The 15,276-nt window shown below is 42.9% G+C and overlaps 1 protein-coding gene across 5 annotated transcripts in view; it reads left to right on the top strand.

The window, feature by feature from the left end:
* The window catches only part of LOC138593053 (myosin phosphatase Rho-interacting protein), a 49,633-nt gene extending 34,446 nt beyond the window's left edge, over positions 1 to 15,187 (top strand). For 2 of the 5 annotated variants that reach the window (XR_011308314.1, XR_011308313.1), the window contains 16 exons: positions 219 to 275; positions 397 to 465; positions 577 to 666; positions 2,797 to 2,906; positions 3,057 to 3,095; positions 4,066 to 4,846; positions 4,936 to 5,052; positions 10,454 to 10,601; positions 10,693 to 10,798; positions 10,905 to 11,064; positions 11,149 to 11,256; positions 11,341 to 11,427; positions 11,512 to 11,674; positions 12,211 to 12,296; positions 12,563 to 12,645; positions 13,803 to 13,890. Coding sequence is in view for 3 of the 5 variants with exons in the window: in XM_069663885.1 (XP_069519986.1) it covers positions 219 to 275; positions 397 to 465; positions 577 to 666; positions 2,797 to 2,906; positions 3,057 to 3,095; positions 4,066 to 4,846; positions 4,936 to 5,052; positions 5,941 to 9,663; positions 10,454 to 10,601; positions 10,693 to 10,798; positions 10,905 to 11,064; positions 11,149 to 11,256; positions 11,341 to 11,427; positions 11,512 to 11,674; positions 12,211 to 12,296; positions 13,803 to 13,874 (5,916 nt within the window). In the remaining 2 variants the exon portion in view is untranslated. Of the gene's footprint in view, positions 1 to 218; positions 276 to 396; positions 466 to 576; positions 667 to 2,796; positions 2,907 to 3,056; positions 3,096 to 4,065; positions 4,847 to 4,935; positions 5,053 to 5,940; positions 9,664 to 10,453; positions 10,602 to 10,692; positions 10,799 to 10,904; positions 11,065 to 11,148; positions 11,257 to 11,340; positions 11,428 to 11,511; positions 11,675 to 12,210; positions 12,297 to 12,562; positions 12,646 to 13,802 lie in introns of all 5 variants that reach the window. The other 3 variants (XM_069663888.1, XM_069663886.1, XM_069663885.1) reach the window with 2 other exon arrangements.
* The last annotated feature ends 89 nt before the right edge of the window (positions 15,188 to 15,276 follow it).

Here is a 15,276-nt window from a genome sequence, read left to right as displayed (position 1 = left end):
TAGTGTTCAGGGAGTTATCGGATATATAATCAGGTGACATCGATACTCACCTACTGATGCTGCAAAGTTAGTGACAAATAGGTGCAAAATGTTTCTTTTTATTCCCTTTTTGTGTAAAAATGTGGTTTATATAATTGAAAGTAACTTCTAAGTGTTATCAGACTGTGCTGCACTTTACTGACTTCATAATAAAGGACTCTGATCTGTGTTGTTTGCAGCCAGATCTGCTGAACTTCAAAAAAGGATGGATGACGAAGCTGTATGACGACGGAATGGTAATGTGTTTTTAATAGTTGGATTGAATTACCGTCTGTTTATCTCCCCTGCTGAATAAGATCATAATATGCACATAGAGGACTGCTGAAATCTAACCACGGCTTTCTTTCTCTCCCTAAGTGGAAGAAACACTGGTTTGTTCTGACCGATCAGAGTCTGAGGTACTACAAGGACTCGATAGCTGAGGAGGTAAAACTTCTCTTCCAGAGACTGCGTCGCTTTTGACATTAAATCAGATTGAACAGGAATATAACACGTTTTGTTGTTGTTGTTTGTCCCATGTTTGTTTTTGTCCCTCAGGCTTCAGAGCTGGATGGTGAGATTGACCTTTCCACATGTTACGACGTCAAAGAGTTCCCAGTCCAGAGGAATTACGGCTTCCAAATCATGGTGAGTGTTTATTCTTCATGTCATCGATCGTCCCGGGTCGTTCATCACCAGCGAAGATGAAACTCTTTGTCTCCGCACTTGAGCCCTGCTGTCTCCTGCCAGTCTATAAACAGCCTTAGGCACCATGTGGTGCAACTTTAGGTATCAGGTTTTGCCATTTCTCTGTCTGAAACGATTGTTTGTCTGTCATGACGGATGTCACTTGACTTGTCATCACTCCGGGAGAGGCTGACATCATGGTGGTCTAAATCTGCTGCAGTCGTTGCCAGCCCTGCTCGTCCCTCTGAACCCATGCGCCCCTCATCATGCAAACTATGTTTACCTAACCTGCGTTCGAAAGCCGTCCTCTACATTTTCTCATGTTTGCTCAACACTCAAACATTTATGCTAATGGTAGTTTCACTCTGACCCATAATTGTACCTCAGTAAAATGGTTGTGCAATTCTTTGAATCCTGCTACGACAGAATACTTTCGTCATATAATCCTTTGACCATTAAACATTTTTAGCACTTGTTGCTGGCAAAATACTTACCAGACGCATATAGTTGCAATGCAATGCATTCGTTATCCATTTGATGTCGGTGGGGGTTTTGTTCCTGCTACATATAGACTTAAAGTTGCCGAACTAATCCTATAGGAGGACAACTGTCACTACAAGGTCAATTCATTTGTTTACATTCACTTTGAGCAGCTCCCTTGAGGTTTTCTGGAGGAAGTCAGAAATAGCAAACAGGAGGGGATCGTTGTCTTTTTGGCTGAAATGAATAACTCCAGTATTAATGTCTGCTGCCTCTGCTCTGTGGTCAGACTGGAAGGGGCTGCTGATTAGTCACTGCAGCCGAAGCATCGTAGAGTTAAATACAAGTTACAATCCTGATGTCTGTACACACCTGCTTTCTTTAAGCCCACTAGTGTAACTGCCACCTTTAAAGAGGGCGTATTATGCTGATTTCAAGCTTCATATTTCACTCTGTGATACCTGTGGAGTAGCTTACTATAATTCACAGTTAAAAAAACTCATGTTTCTCACACTGGTGCTCTATGAGGGAGGCCCTCATACAGCCTCTGCCTGAAACCCCGCCCCTACAAGCCTGCTTCCTTCTGATTGGCCAGCTCTCCGAAGCCGTCTGAGGCAGCATGTAGAAAAAACTGAGTGAAACCTGGCATTCACAGCAGCCTGCAGACTGAGCTGAGAAGCCTGGGGATTACTGCAACATACTTTTACCTACAGATTTGAAACTTCACCCACGCTTAGTCTGGACATCCAACATTGTAAAGTTATATATGTCTTAAAATGTGAAACAGCATAATACCCCCTCTTTAAGAAATCATTTAACTTCCACAAGAGGTCAGTGTGTATAAGGTTTAAGTTTCCCTTCATGCAAACACAATAAGACCGCTCTATGCTTCTTTCTTTCCTCTCTTTAAGGTGATCCATTTAGAACAAAGTGAATATACGAATGTTTGCCAGAGAGTGGTTATATGATGTTCAGCTGAGCATGGACTTTAATTCTAAAGCAATGCACTAAACTAAACTAAAAGTGTGTGTGTTTACATCCATTTTAAACAACAGTCTGGTGCATTACGAACACTATGAGCATCACATTGTTTTAGACATAAAATACATTGTTACATCAAAGTAGAGTAGAAGTAAGTAGAAGTAAATGTCTTATACATCCCACAGAACACCCTCTGTTACTTCTAACATTTATGTAGATGGTGTTAAAATTGTAGCCATAGTAACGGCTTTTAAATACATACTACTTCTCTGTTTCAGTGTAGTGCTTTGGACTTCTGCTTTAAAGCAAGCTTATGAAGTTTTAAAGTGAGGCCAAGGGGCCTCATTTCACTGTTTTAATAACTACAATTCTAAGTGTGGTGTGGCAGCAAGGGAGAGACAAAAGTAGAATGTAACCTAGTCAAAGTTTGTTGCCCTGATGGCAACAAATGAGCCCACTGAAACATGAAAAGCCTTCATTGTTATTCTCACTGCTGCATATATGTATTTTATTTAAGGCTCCTTCATGTGACAAACAAATGCTTAGTGTTTTTAAAGTGTCAAAGTTATTTAAATCGCCTTTTGTCTCATTCCTGTCTGTCATTGACATGAAATGCCTTTCTGCTCTCAGTGTAAAGACGGAGCGTGCACCCTGTCAGCCATGACCTCTGGAATCCGCCGCAACTGGATTCAGGCCATCATGAAGAATGTGCGACCCACTATTGCCCCTGATGTCACCCGGTAATACCCAAAGAGGATTAACGCTTTGAGCACCGGCAGATATAACGACTGCTTTTCTCACTTAATTTTTCTTAATCCCTCTCTCCTGCTCACCTTCTCTTTCCTTCTTTCTCTTCCTCCATCAACACGGTTTTTTCAACCTGCTTCCAGGAAAAACATCTCTCTGAAACTATCCGTTCTGAAGCCCAGGTTGGAGTGCTTGTGTGTGACACCCCCCCCCCTCCTCAATTCCCACTCCCCCTTTACCTCTAACAGTGATGTTATTGCTCAGCAATGTCGGACCCAGCGTGTTTGTCGTATCTATGTCATGTGATTGTTGAGTAATGTCTCCCTGTCAGTTGTGCCACTGTAGAGACACACGCTGCAATCACATCAACAAACTAGAATAAGCTGCCCAACCTGATGTTGATCAACAGCAGAGATGGATTTGAATCTTTGTGGCTGTTTTTTGGTCACAGAACAGTTAGTGTGTAAAGAGAGAAGAACCCGGATCTAAAGGTCTATTTTTTCTGGAACAGTTCACCTGAGTTTTTTTCTGTTACCTACCCAAACATTTGAAAGTATTTCCTTTCAAATTCATCCCATGTGGAAGCGAGTACATGCTCTGACCCGCATTTTCTGAGTCACACTCTTTACTCTGCCAGTGTGTCTCGTACTGAAGCATGTGTGATACTTCTGGTATTCCTGCATAGACGCCTTTCTCATTCTGGAGCTCCGTCCCTTCTCATTTTCCCCTTACTCACCTCCACTTCCCGACACTTCCACACAACGTGGTGAAAATAGATTACTCCGTCAGGTCACTCTGCCCCTCAACACTGTGAGTGTCAACCAGTGCTGCACACATTCTTTACATTAAGCTACTATAACATAGGAGCTAAGGGCAGGCATCTGCTGTCAGGCTTATCTCAGATTATGACTGTGAAGCTGCTTTCAGCCTAATGCAGTGTGCAGTAAAAGCATTGTGATGTGCTTTGTGCATTGAAAGCATGAGAAAGATAAATGTATCGATGTCAGTTTAATGATGCTGCTCTGCCAGAAATGTGTATGGTTGTTCGTCCAGCTTTATGTAGCTTTAGCTCGTGTCAATGTAGAAATCATCCTCGCTCTCTGTCAAACTGATTTATGTATCTTTTTTGTGTGTGTGTTTTCGTTAATCCAGATCGCTCCCTGATGAGAAGATCAAACCGCAGGTGATGTTGGAGCCGTGTCCACAGGCCACCCCAGAGCCAAGCCCCAGTCCTGAGGCCCCCAGGTCTGATGTCCACAGAAAGCCAACAGGCAACAACGTCTCCGCCCCTCCCTCTGAGCCCCGGAAAAGCCGAGTCCGCGAGCGCCGACGAGAGGGTCGCTCCAAGACCTACGACTGGTCTGAGTTCAAAATGGAACAGACGGCGAAGCCTGTTAAGGAGCGAGCAGACACGGTCGACCTCAGCTCATCGTTCTCCACCACATCCTCATATTGCTCCGCCTCCTCATCCCCTTCCTCGCTCGCGTCCTCTCCCGTCTCTACCTCCTCCCTCCAAACATCTTCTGTGTCAGGTTCTCATCCGCAGTCTATGACAGAAGAAGCAGAAAAAGAGAATGTAAGGAGGGGTATCCCTCCACACAGCACATCGAGTGCAACTCACATGCCAAATACAGTGACTGTTACCATGATGTCCACGCTTAACACTGCAACACCAGTACAGCCATCGATACATGAATGCCAAGAGCAGGGAAGGATGGAAGTAGACCACCCTGCAGCTGTGCATCCTGCGAGTGAGGTTAAGAAGGACGGCAGAACCTCTGATGTCCAGGAAGAGATTGAGCAGCGATGGCATCAGGTGGAGACCACGCCTTTAAGAGAAGAGAAGCAAGTGCCCATCAACACAGCTGTAGGGAACGCTGGTACCTCTGACAGATTGCCTGCACACGAGCTTGCTGCGCTGCTAGACAAAGAGGTGTGTTTCAACAAAGTGGCCATGAAAAGGTAAAATGGATAATTGTTGTGCCATGTATTAATGTTTCTTCTCTTTCTGTGTTTGTTCAGTTGGGACAGAAGCAGAAGGAGCTTGATCGTCTGCAGAAGCAAAACAACGTTTTAAAAGAGCAGTTAGAAGATGCACTCGGGAGAGAACACAGTGCCAGAGAGGGCTATGTACTGCAGGTACTACACTCAGCATCCAACATGCAGGATTAGTATTACAGTTATTAGTGTTTTAAAATTGACATAGATTACAAAATTATTTTGATGTAGAAATCTTAATCATTAAAATGTTTAGAACAATATTAAGGTTAATGTGCTGGTCAGACATGGTACAGTAAATTCACATCACTGTGTAGATTGTTTTTTATTATACAGTCTACATGCCCATGATAAACCAGATTAATGTGAGGCGACTGTAACTTGTTTAATATTCTACTAACTGGTGTGGGTGCTTTTTCTCTGTTACGCATGGTTGTGGTGTTCTTAGCATGAATTTTCACTAACTGTTTTTACGGAGTTTCACATCTCCTGGGAAACTAATTGATTTGATCTGCTTAAGGTAAGAAACTTGATCAAGAAGCCTTGCGCTGTGCTTTTTCTCTCCATTCGTTTGTGCTTTGTCTGCGTCTCTTTCAAGCTTGATTTCTGCATGTTTATTGGTGTTTCAGAATTGCATACTTAACTATATGCTCCCTTACATGGTGCAGTATTGAGTTACACAGCGACCTTATCGCAAATCCAGAAAGTTATTGTTGTTATTGTGTTCATGTATCGCATCACACACTTTTATTTTTGAAAGTTAATTAGTTGTTTTTTATTTTGAAATCACTGTAGTGGTCATCGACTTTTTTTCTTCCATTTGTTTGTGGGAAGGGGTGGAATTGATTTAAACCTTCCCATTTCCAAGTCATCTCTGAAAAAGCACAGTGGAAGCTCGGAAAAAACCTTGATTGATATCAAGAAAGGAGAAGGCTTTTTTTCCTGGTAACCTACGAGATGTGGCTCTCCGTATATGGTAGGGAAATAAGTGATGTAATTAATGAGACTGTGTCATCAATCTTTTTCAAGAGTGCAACACCCCCTTCCTCTTCGCCGCACAAAGCGCCATGGCAACGCTTACACTCCCTTAATCAAGATCTGCAGGGTGAGTTGGAGACCCAAAAGCGCAAGCAGGACATCGCTCAACAGCAAATTCGGACACTTAAAAGAAGCTACACAGAAGCTCAGGATGCTGTAGACCGCCATGAGGCTGATATTCAGGGTCTGCAGGCTAAACTAGCATCTGCGATGGCTGAAATCTTGGCTAGTGAACAGGCTGTGGCCAGAATGCGCAATGAGCTCAAACTAGAGCAGGAGCGCTCAAAGGAACAGGAGGAGGAATACGGCTGTAGCGAGAGCACCCTGCGTGCCCAGCTGAAGGACAGTGAAGATAGACTCCGTGAAGTAGAGGCCAGCCTCTTGGAGAGAAACCAGGCCCTCAGGCACCTGGAGCGCCAGCAGGCCCTGCAGCGAGACCACATGAGAGAGATTCAGAGGCTGCAGGAGAGACTGCAAGAGGTGACTGCTCGGCTAGGCGCTACCGAGGAGGGTCAGGCTCTGAAGGAGGAGCGCCTGATGAAGGAGCAGTATACCATGCAGGAGAGTCATGAGAGGGAAAGGCAGAATCTGTGCAGAAGATTAGCTGAGGCTGAAACTGCACAGAAGGAGATGGAGAAGAGGCTGCTGGAGGCTGAGCAGCAGGTAGAGGCCCTGTTAAGAGGCAGGCAGGCCTCAGCAGGGAAAGAAAGCAGGGAAGAAATACTGAAGTTACAAGAGGAGCTGGCCCAGAAGACTGACATGGTTGAGTCACTGAGGCAGAGTGTGCATAGGCTAGAAGAGGAGAAAGGGCATCTCACTTGTCGCTGTCAGGAGCTTCTTAACCAGATTGCAGAAGCAGACCGTGAGGTAAATAAGCTACGCAATCGTCTGGAATCAGAAGAGGCTGATTACTACACCCTAGAACACTCGTATGAAAGGGCTACCCAGGAGTTTCAGAAAATAAGCCAGTTCCTTCGAGAAAAAGAGGAAGAGATCCGGCAGACTAAGGAGATGTATGAGAGGCTGATGGAACGCAAGGAAGAGGACTTGAAAGAGGCCCTCGTCAAAATGACTGCACTCGGAAACAGCTTGGAGGAAACAGAACAGAAGTTACAAGCTAAGGAGGAGCTTCTTTGTCAAATGAGTCAAAGCCTCTTAGCGAAGGTTGAGCCCTGTAGTGCTGAAAAGGATCTACAAGCCAAGCTTGTGGTTGCAGTGGACCGCATAGCAGAGCTAGAGCAGCATCTCAATGCCCTCCAGCTGGGCTATGCTGACCTACGCATGGAGAGACAGCAAATACCGGAACATAACAAGAAGGCAAGGCTTAAAACTTCAATGTCTGTATCAGCAAACACAATGCAACCGATTTCCTTTGAGAATATTTCCAAGTCAGAGAGCTCCGCAGACGATAAGGAGTCTCAAGCTAAGAGACCAAGGATACGTTTTTCCAGTATTCAGTGCCAGAAGTATATAAATCTAGAGGGCCTGGATGCTAGCCAAGTGAGTAGCACCTTCTCAGATAACAGACAAAAAGTTAATCAGGGTGAGAATGAAGACATGCATCAACAAGAAGGAAACATCTCCTCTGATGTAACATGCCCTCACAGTAGTGACCCAGAGAAGTTTATCTCCATCATACACGCCTTAGAAGCTAAACTGCTAGCCACTGAGGATAAGCTAAGAAACCTCACACAGAATCTAGAAGAGCAACGATCCACCCAAGTAGAAGACTTGTCCAAGATTGATCTAAAGATGACAGAAACCAAACCTGAGAAAGAGTTTAGTAGTGGGATACAGAGCAGCGCAACCAGTAGTCATTACGCCAAGGCCCTGGTGTGCGTGGAAAACAGTCGCGATAAAGTCAGGGATATTCTCAGCGGCACTCACGATACCACTGGTTCACAGCTGCACTCACTGTCTGAGATAGAGAACGATCTGTTCAATGCATCCCTGCACATCAGACAAGGGCAAAAGACATTGGAAGAGCAAACGTCGGCTGTCCATCAAAATCGAACCCCAGAGACTATAGATAATGAAGCGCTGCATCTGTTTGCTAAAACTCTGTCTTATGAGGCAGTAGTTTTGAACAAGATGGCTTTGTTAATACAGACTTCAAAGTCTGACGTCCTGCAAGGTCTAGCAGAGATTTGGGAAGACATAGAGAACATTAAAAGAACTGACAAAGATTGCTTGGCAATAGTTTACGCTGATGTCTTGACCAGGAAGTTAATGTTAGAAGGAGCATTCTGGAAAGATTTGGAGAAAGCTCAGACAGATGTTGCTAAATCCAAAGAGGGCAGCGTTGCGGCCGATGTAGACGTTGATACAAACGCGATCTTTAACACCTTCATTAAAGCAGAGCTAGCCTACTCTATTCAGAACCTTAAACATTGCTATGAAGAGAAATTCAATATACTGAAAAGGGAGTTGACTGAAGCACATAATAACCTACATCAAAGGGAAACCGCTCTGAAAGCAATCATTGATGCTTCGAAAAGGCCTGATTTGAAAAATGTGATAAAAGAAGTGAAAAATAACTTTGGGTTAGGTAAACAAAAGTTAGCTGACATCCGCCCTCCTGAACTTGCTCCCTACATGGAGCAGATTGAAATGGAAGAGGCTAGAGACTTGGCGGAGGAAATTGTCGACAGACAGTTGGCTGGACAAATGCCCTCTTGCGGAGTTGATGCCATTGAATCTTTTCAAAATGCACATGACAGCCTGGCTAATGAACTTCAAAGACAAGCAGCAATCCTTCATAAGTTTGCTCAGGAGATAGAAAGCGGTGGAAACCATCCTGGACTGGCTCAAATGGTCCATGCTCTCCTAGGGCACCACACTTCACGTAACTTCACAAGTACCTCTCTTTGTATGCGTGAAGCTCTAATCCAGGCTCAAGTGGCTTACGTGGCCTGCAGGTTACGGGCGATGCATGAACAAGACTTGGGCTGGTGTAAACAGACAGGGCAGAACATGGATGCTCTTGTCCAGCAGCATGCTCGCAATGTCGGCGCAATCAAAGACAAATATGAAGCATCCTTACAAGATGAGCGCGTGAACTTCACTCACACCATGGCCTCTCTCCAGAAGGAGAACCAAACCCTCAAGGATGAAGTCACCAAGCGTGTGAACCAGCTCTCCCAGCAGCAGGAGCAACTTGGTCAGCTTGAGGAGCACTTCCAGAAGGAGACGGAAGAGCTGAAACAGAGGCACAAGCAAGAGCTTAGCCAAGCAGAGAAAGGTCGAGCCTCAACAGAGCTGGCCCTCATGGAGACAACAGCTGACAGCCAACGAAAGCTGGAGGTTCTGCTGGTGGACATGGACACCATGGAGGAGCGGCACGAGAGCCATGTGAGGAAACTGGAGGAGCAGTTTGAACAGAGGATCTGTGAGCTCCAGCATGTCCACAAAGAGGAGGTCGAAAAGTTACATGTCCGGTATGTGGAAAACATACAACATGTCCAAAAGCACCAACGGGACAAACAAGGTCCTCCTTGTGATGAGGCTGCGATACCAATGGAAGAGGAAGAGCAGGGGAAGGGGGAGAACTCAATGAACCTGTCAGAGGTCGACTCCATGGTGGTTCTGAAGGATCGAATCCAAGAGCTGGAGACTCAGATGAACACCATGAGGGACGAACTGGAGAACAAGCACCTGGAAGGGGATGTGGCCAGCCTGAGAGAGAAATACCAGAGAGACTTTGAAAGTCTTAAGGTTTTTGCTCTTTCATTCTACCTTAGTGAAATCCTTTATTACGAATAAAAACGAGAGCAGTAGATAAATAGTACATTAGCTGACACTTTTGTACATTAATCTATTTATGTGCACAATGAGTTTAGAGGTGGGAAATGGTGTGATTTGTGTTTTGAAAACCGGCAACTGACATTACTTCACTTTGCTTGCAAATTGTAGCAGACTTGTTGTAGCTCTCAGCAATGTCCCAATCTTTATTTCCCCACATTCGAGCCCTTAAATACAGTCTCATCTGCTTATACATACCCTGAAAATTATTTTTTGGCAATGCTAGAGGCATTGCGTCTCGGGATGGAAGGATTGGTTGGTTTGTCTTCCCCTTTGGTCAAAAGGAAGTATCTCGACCACTGCTGGATGGATAGCTTTCTCTGATCCAGACTTTCCATCTAGAGCCAATAGCAGCTCTATATACCATCATTATAATGTGAAAAAGCAAAGCAAAGCAATCCGTTTCAAAGGTATCAGTCAACATACCATTTCCCACATTTAATACTAGAAGGAATTGCTCTTATAACAAATGCAGCACTGCTTGAATAGCCTGTTTAACTCACTCTCTAACTAGCATAGCTGGGCTTAAGATCACAAAAGCTTGCATGGCCTCTGTCACTGATTTTGCATGACACTTTGTAGCCTTGTAAATTAATAATAGATATTGCACTGGATCAATAGTCGTACATTCAAATGTAGGTCCTAGGTGCAATATTTATTTTGCGATGACAGATTATTGACCTGTTGTTGACTCTTTCCATAGGCCACTTGTGAACGTGGCTTTGCAGCAATGGAAGAAACGCACCAGAAGGTCATCCTGGACCTCCAGAGGCAGCATCAGAGGGAGATTTCCAAACTGATGGAAGAGCGAGAGAGACTTTTGGCTGAGGAGACGGCTGCTACAATTGCTGGTAAATAAATGTATTTCATCCCACCATTAGCTCTACTTTAAACAAGACTTACATACAGAATATAAATGTGTTTAATCTCTGTTTCATGAAGCTATTGAAGCTATGAAGAACGCCCACAAGGAGGATCTAGAGAAGACCCAGCGCTCCCAACTGAGTGGACTGAACTCTGACATTGACGAACTTCGCTTACAATACGAGTATGTTTATTTTCTGACAGGAACATGAACACTTATATAAGAAGTACTATTTTTACTATAACGGCTTAGTTTGATGGCTTGATGTTGTGATGGTCTGACTATGTAGGGAGGAGCTGCAGTCCATCCAGAGAGAACTGGAGGTGTTGTCGGAGCAGTACTCTCAGAAATGTCTGGAGAACGCTCACCTGGCCCAGGCACTGGAGGCCGAGAGGCAGGCCCTCAGGCAGTGTCAGAGAGAGAACCAGGAGCTTAACGCTCACAACCAGGTTCGAATGCACATACATTCACATGTTCATACAGACAAACATTTACAGGCTGAAGTGGTTAACAAACTTTATGTTTCCCAACAGGAGTTAAATAACCGGCTGACTGCAGAGATCACTCGGATGCGTTCTTGTTTCAGCGGTGAAACAGCGCTGTCATCACTTTCCCAGGGCAAAGATGTGTATGAACTGGAGGTGTGATAACAGACCGTGCACAAACACACACAAACACACACAGGGTTGGCACTTTTATCTTGAGTGTTTCTCTTTATCTTTCAGGTGTTGCTACGAATTAAGGAGTCAGAGATCCAGTATCTTAAACAGGAAATCCACTCTTTGAAAGATGAACTGCAGTCTGCTTTAAGGGTAAGCAATCTTCATGCATTGCAAAGAATGTATTCAAGGTTTGGAGGTTTTTTCGAGGCATAATCACTCATTCCATCTCAACAGGACAAGAAATATGCCACTGACAGATATAAGGACATCTATACGGAGCTCAGCATTGTGAAAGCAAAGGCTGACTGCGACATCAGCAAACTGAATGAGAAACTGCTCATCGCCACAGAAGCCTTGGGCGAGAGGACTGTCGATGGGACGGTCACATCTGGATACGGTAAACAGAAGATGTTTGAATTAACCGACATTAATTTTTAACTCTGACGTTTTGTAACTAATGAAGCCAGCCAGGAGTCAAATACTGTGATGGGAAATTGAACATGGCGTGCACATATTGTTTACCAGATTTAAAAACATCAGTGGTTGTAATTCTCATAGAAGCTTAAACTCTGCAGGATGCATTTTATTTTATTGCATCCAGCACACTGTAGATAAGAAGTGAAGAACTCTTACCCACTTTAGGTTTGAACTGACAAAACATTTAAGAGAAAATCAATGCATTCTGAGGCAAGAATTTTACTGAAAATAAATAGTTTGCAGACTACCTTGAAGGAAACCCATGAATATAAGGGGGGAATATAGACCTGATTCGCTAAAGACTGGAGTAATGTATGTTACGGTTAAGAATTGTAACCAGTGTAGCTTTTAGTTTCGGTATTAACCATTCGAGGACTTGGCTGTTTCACTTATGCTCCTACTATGCCACTTTATGTAAATAATAGTAATAATGGAATACCTTTATTGTGTTTGTAGATATCATGAAATCAAAAAGTAATCCTGATTTCATGAAAAAAGAACAATCATCAAACTCCAGGCAATCAAGAGGCCTAAGGTCAAAGGTAAGTGTCAAGTGTAAAACAGTTTTTCCTTCCAAAATTCACCCCATTTGTTCTCAAATTCAACATACAGATGAAGTTAAATCCATGCATGCTTAAGCTATCACTTCAGATTCCTCTGTGGTGTGCTGTCCAAGCATCTGTCGTGCAAACTTTATCACTGTTAGTCGTTGCAACTCGTCATGCTGTAGAGACGTGTTCGTTGGTCGGGACGTTTTGCAGAAGCTCTTTTGTCCGTTAAGTTTGTCTTGTCTGTTTTTGTCCATCAGTCCGTCACTGAACAGGTCTCATGGGATAGCTGACACTCCCATTGTGGGGTGATTCCCCCTCAACCCCCACCCCAAGATGTGCTGTAGGTATAGCATGATGTGAAGCAAAGCATGCCCTTTACGCCCTTGCATGATTACTTACCCAAAACCCTAACCGCCTAAACTAAAGCCCTTAATTGGAAATCAAAGACGTGAGCATTAGCAGGTCTTAAGCAATTATATGAAAACATTTCTTGCTTTAAAATAGTGTTGAAGTGTGTTGTGAAAAAAAAAAACACAGCTCACAGCTCTGTACTGGGCCTCAGAGCTTAGATTAGCGTAAAAATCAGAACCACAGGGACAGCTGAAGTCCTGCTAGGTTAAAAATCTGCCTACCTGCTTTTAAGTTCACTTCTTTTTACTTTACATCTCATATTTTGATTGGTTCAGTACCCAAAATGTAGAAAACGACAAACGTCACTAGGTGATCAGAGACCCGGGGTTACCATGGTAACCTTAAGTTTTACAGCATGTTAAACAAGATATAACATGTTGCTTTGTGAGGTTTAAAGGTGAAGGTTAAAATCCCAACACCTCTTTATAAAGTGTTCCAGCTTAGTCATATTTAATACTTAATGCTCGCCTTTGTATTACCCTTCACCTCAACACAAAATGTAGTTTGATCATTCAGAATCTGCTTTAATGGCCGAGCATTTGCACACATACAAGGAATATGACTGGTTTACAAGGCTCTCTATCTACAGACAAAAATGCACAAAACACCACAAGGATAGAAAGAGGAAGAATTTCAGCGTCCCAGATCACTGTTCCCTTCAGCCGATTCACTCGTTCCTCTCCTTCAGGGAACAGAAGTTATAGTCACAACATTTAGTTTTGAAGAAAGAGAGTACTCCCCTTTTTTTCAGCATATCTCACGTTTTAACATATTTTTGCTCTGTTACTCTAAAAGCCTTTTTTGTAATCGTCTTGTGTCTGTTGTTGAGTTTCTAAACCTTCAGTGTTTGAGTCTGTTTGTGCGCTGTGAGCACCGTTCAGTTCTCTTGTGTGTGGCATGAACATATTCCAGCGTAACCAGTTTCTGTACACCTTTCCTAAAGATTAAACGGTGATATCCAGTGGTGTTGTCAGCTGGCTAACATAACTTTATTTCTTATGTCTGCGTTTGTTTTTGCTCTTCTCTGACCTGATTGAACCTCACCATCTATTGATCCCAGATTACTCTTTCTCTTCTCTTCAACAGAGCCTGAAAGAGGGATTAACTGTGCAGGAGCGTATGAAGCTTTTTGAGGCAAAAGATTCCAAAAAGATTTAGACACCGTGAATCTGCGTGTTCGTTTCTCCTTCCCTGACCTTAATGTCTGGTCCGATCGCTGCGTCCGTGCCTGCATCAGCTGAAGACTCTTATAGGAAATGGAAAAAAAATCTCTGAAGGTCAATCTAAACTTGGACCTGCTGCTTCCAAGCCTCTGATAAGTGGTCCTATGTGTGTTTCATTTCTTTTTTTAATTAATAGAAAAAGTTTTATTGAATCAATCCTGTGTAAGTTTCTATAAAGAATACATTTACTCTGTCCACGTTGGAGAAGTGTCAAAAAGCTGCGAGAGGGATACACGACAGCATTTTTATTCATCCTCCAAAATGCCAAAACAGACAGCAATACACAGTATAAATAATATATATTTCCCAATATGAATTAAGTATCTGCTGTATTTTATTGTTACAGTTTCTATATCTAATAATTTTTAATGTGTTTAATGTTGCACCAGTTCTGTTGTACATAACTACTGGGTATATAAGAGTATGGTTTGCTGTTGAGTGTCGGGGCATCTGCTGTACAATAACTATGGTTTGATTGGTAGTGAAAACAATGTGATGCTTAACCTGCTTGTGTATGAGAGTTTTATAAAGTAGAGTGTCTGCGTGTGGAGAGGAAAGAGGGCTGGGATTGCACTTATCACTTGACTACTTGAGGAATCTTTTTTTTTTTTTATTTGTTTCAAATTGGTGTAGTACCTTCAAGTCAATTATTGCAGTGCAACCAAACATCCTGACTTCTGTCAAATTTAGTGAACAACCGTGACTCGTTAGTGATACTGGATATTTTTTTTTTTTTAAGTTTTTTAAAAACCTGAATTTGTGTTTGCTCAGTTTTGACTTTGGTGTGAGAATATCATCTCGAAAAAACTATTTAGGACTTTGCATGACTGTACAGAATCATTTGAACCGCAGAACGATCATGTTGCCTCATTTTCCTACTTATCGCTTCAGTGTGGATCTTAACACTAATTAGCTTTGCTTTGCAAGTCCTACTGTTTAGGTGTTGAGATTGTTTTACTGTAAGCGGCAGTCTTGAAGCACTTGGCCTGATCCCTGACCTCTCACTAGTCGTGCCTCAACTGAGTGAAGAATATAAACATCCATGAAACCTGTGCAGCTATGGATACACACTGTATAGTATTCAAACCACGCCTTGTACATATGCCACACAGAAGACCTCTGTGTTTTGTTTTAAACTTGTACCTTGCTCACTAGCTCTATATGAAATATATATGAATATTTTTTATTTTCATTTTAATGTATAACGTCAAATAAATGAAGTGTTTGGAAATATTTGAGTAATATTAACGTGTGTGTGTTGGCTAAATTTGTTCTTTAATTGGGATTGCCATTATGATAAACTCTTATTTTTTTCTTTGAACAAAGTTGTGAAGTCT

This window comes from Semicossyphus pulcher, unplaced genomic scaffold (genome assembly GCF_022749685.1).
Source record: "Semicossyphus pulcher isolate SPU_LCO1_2020_fin unplaced genomic scaffold, fSemPul1.0.p SCAF_16, whole genome shotgun sequence".
Taxonomy (NCBI): Eukaryota; Metazoa; Chordata; class Actinopteri; order Labriformes; family Labridae; genus Semicossyphus; species Semicossyphus pulcher.
Note: the sequence above shows the minus strand (reverse complement) of the source record. Positions and strands in the feature narration are given on the sequence as shown.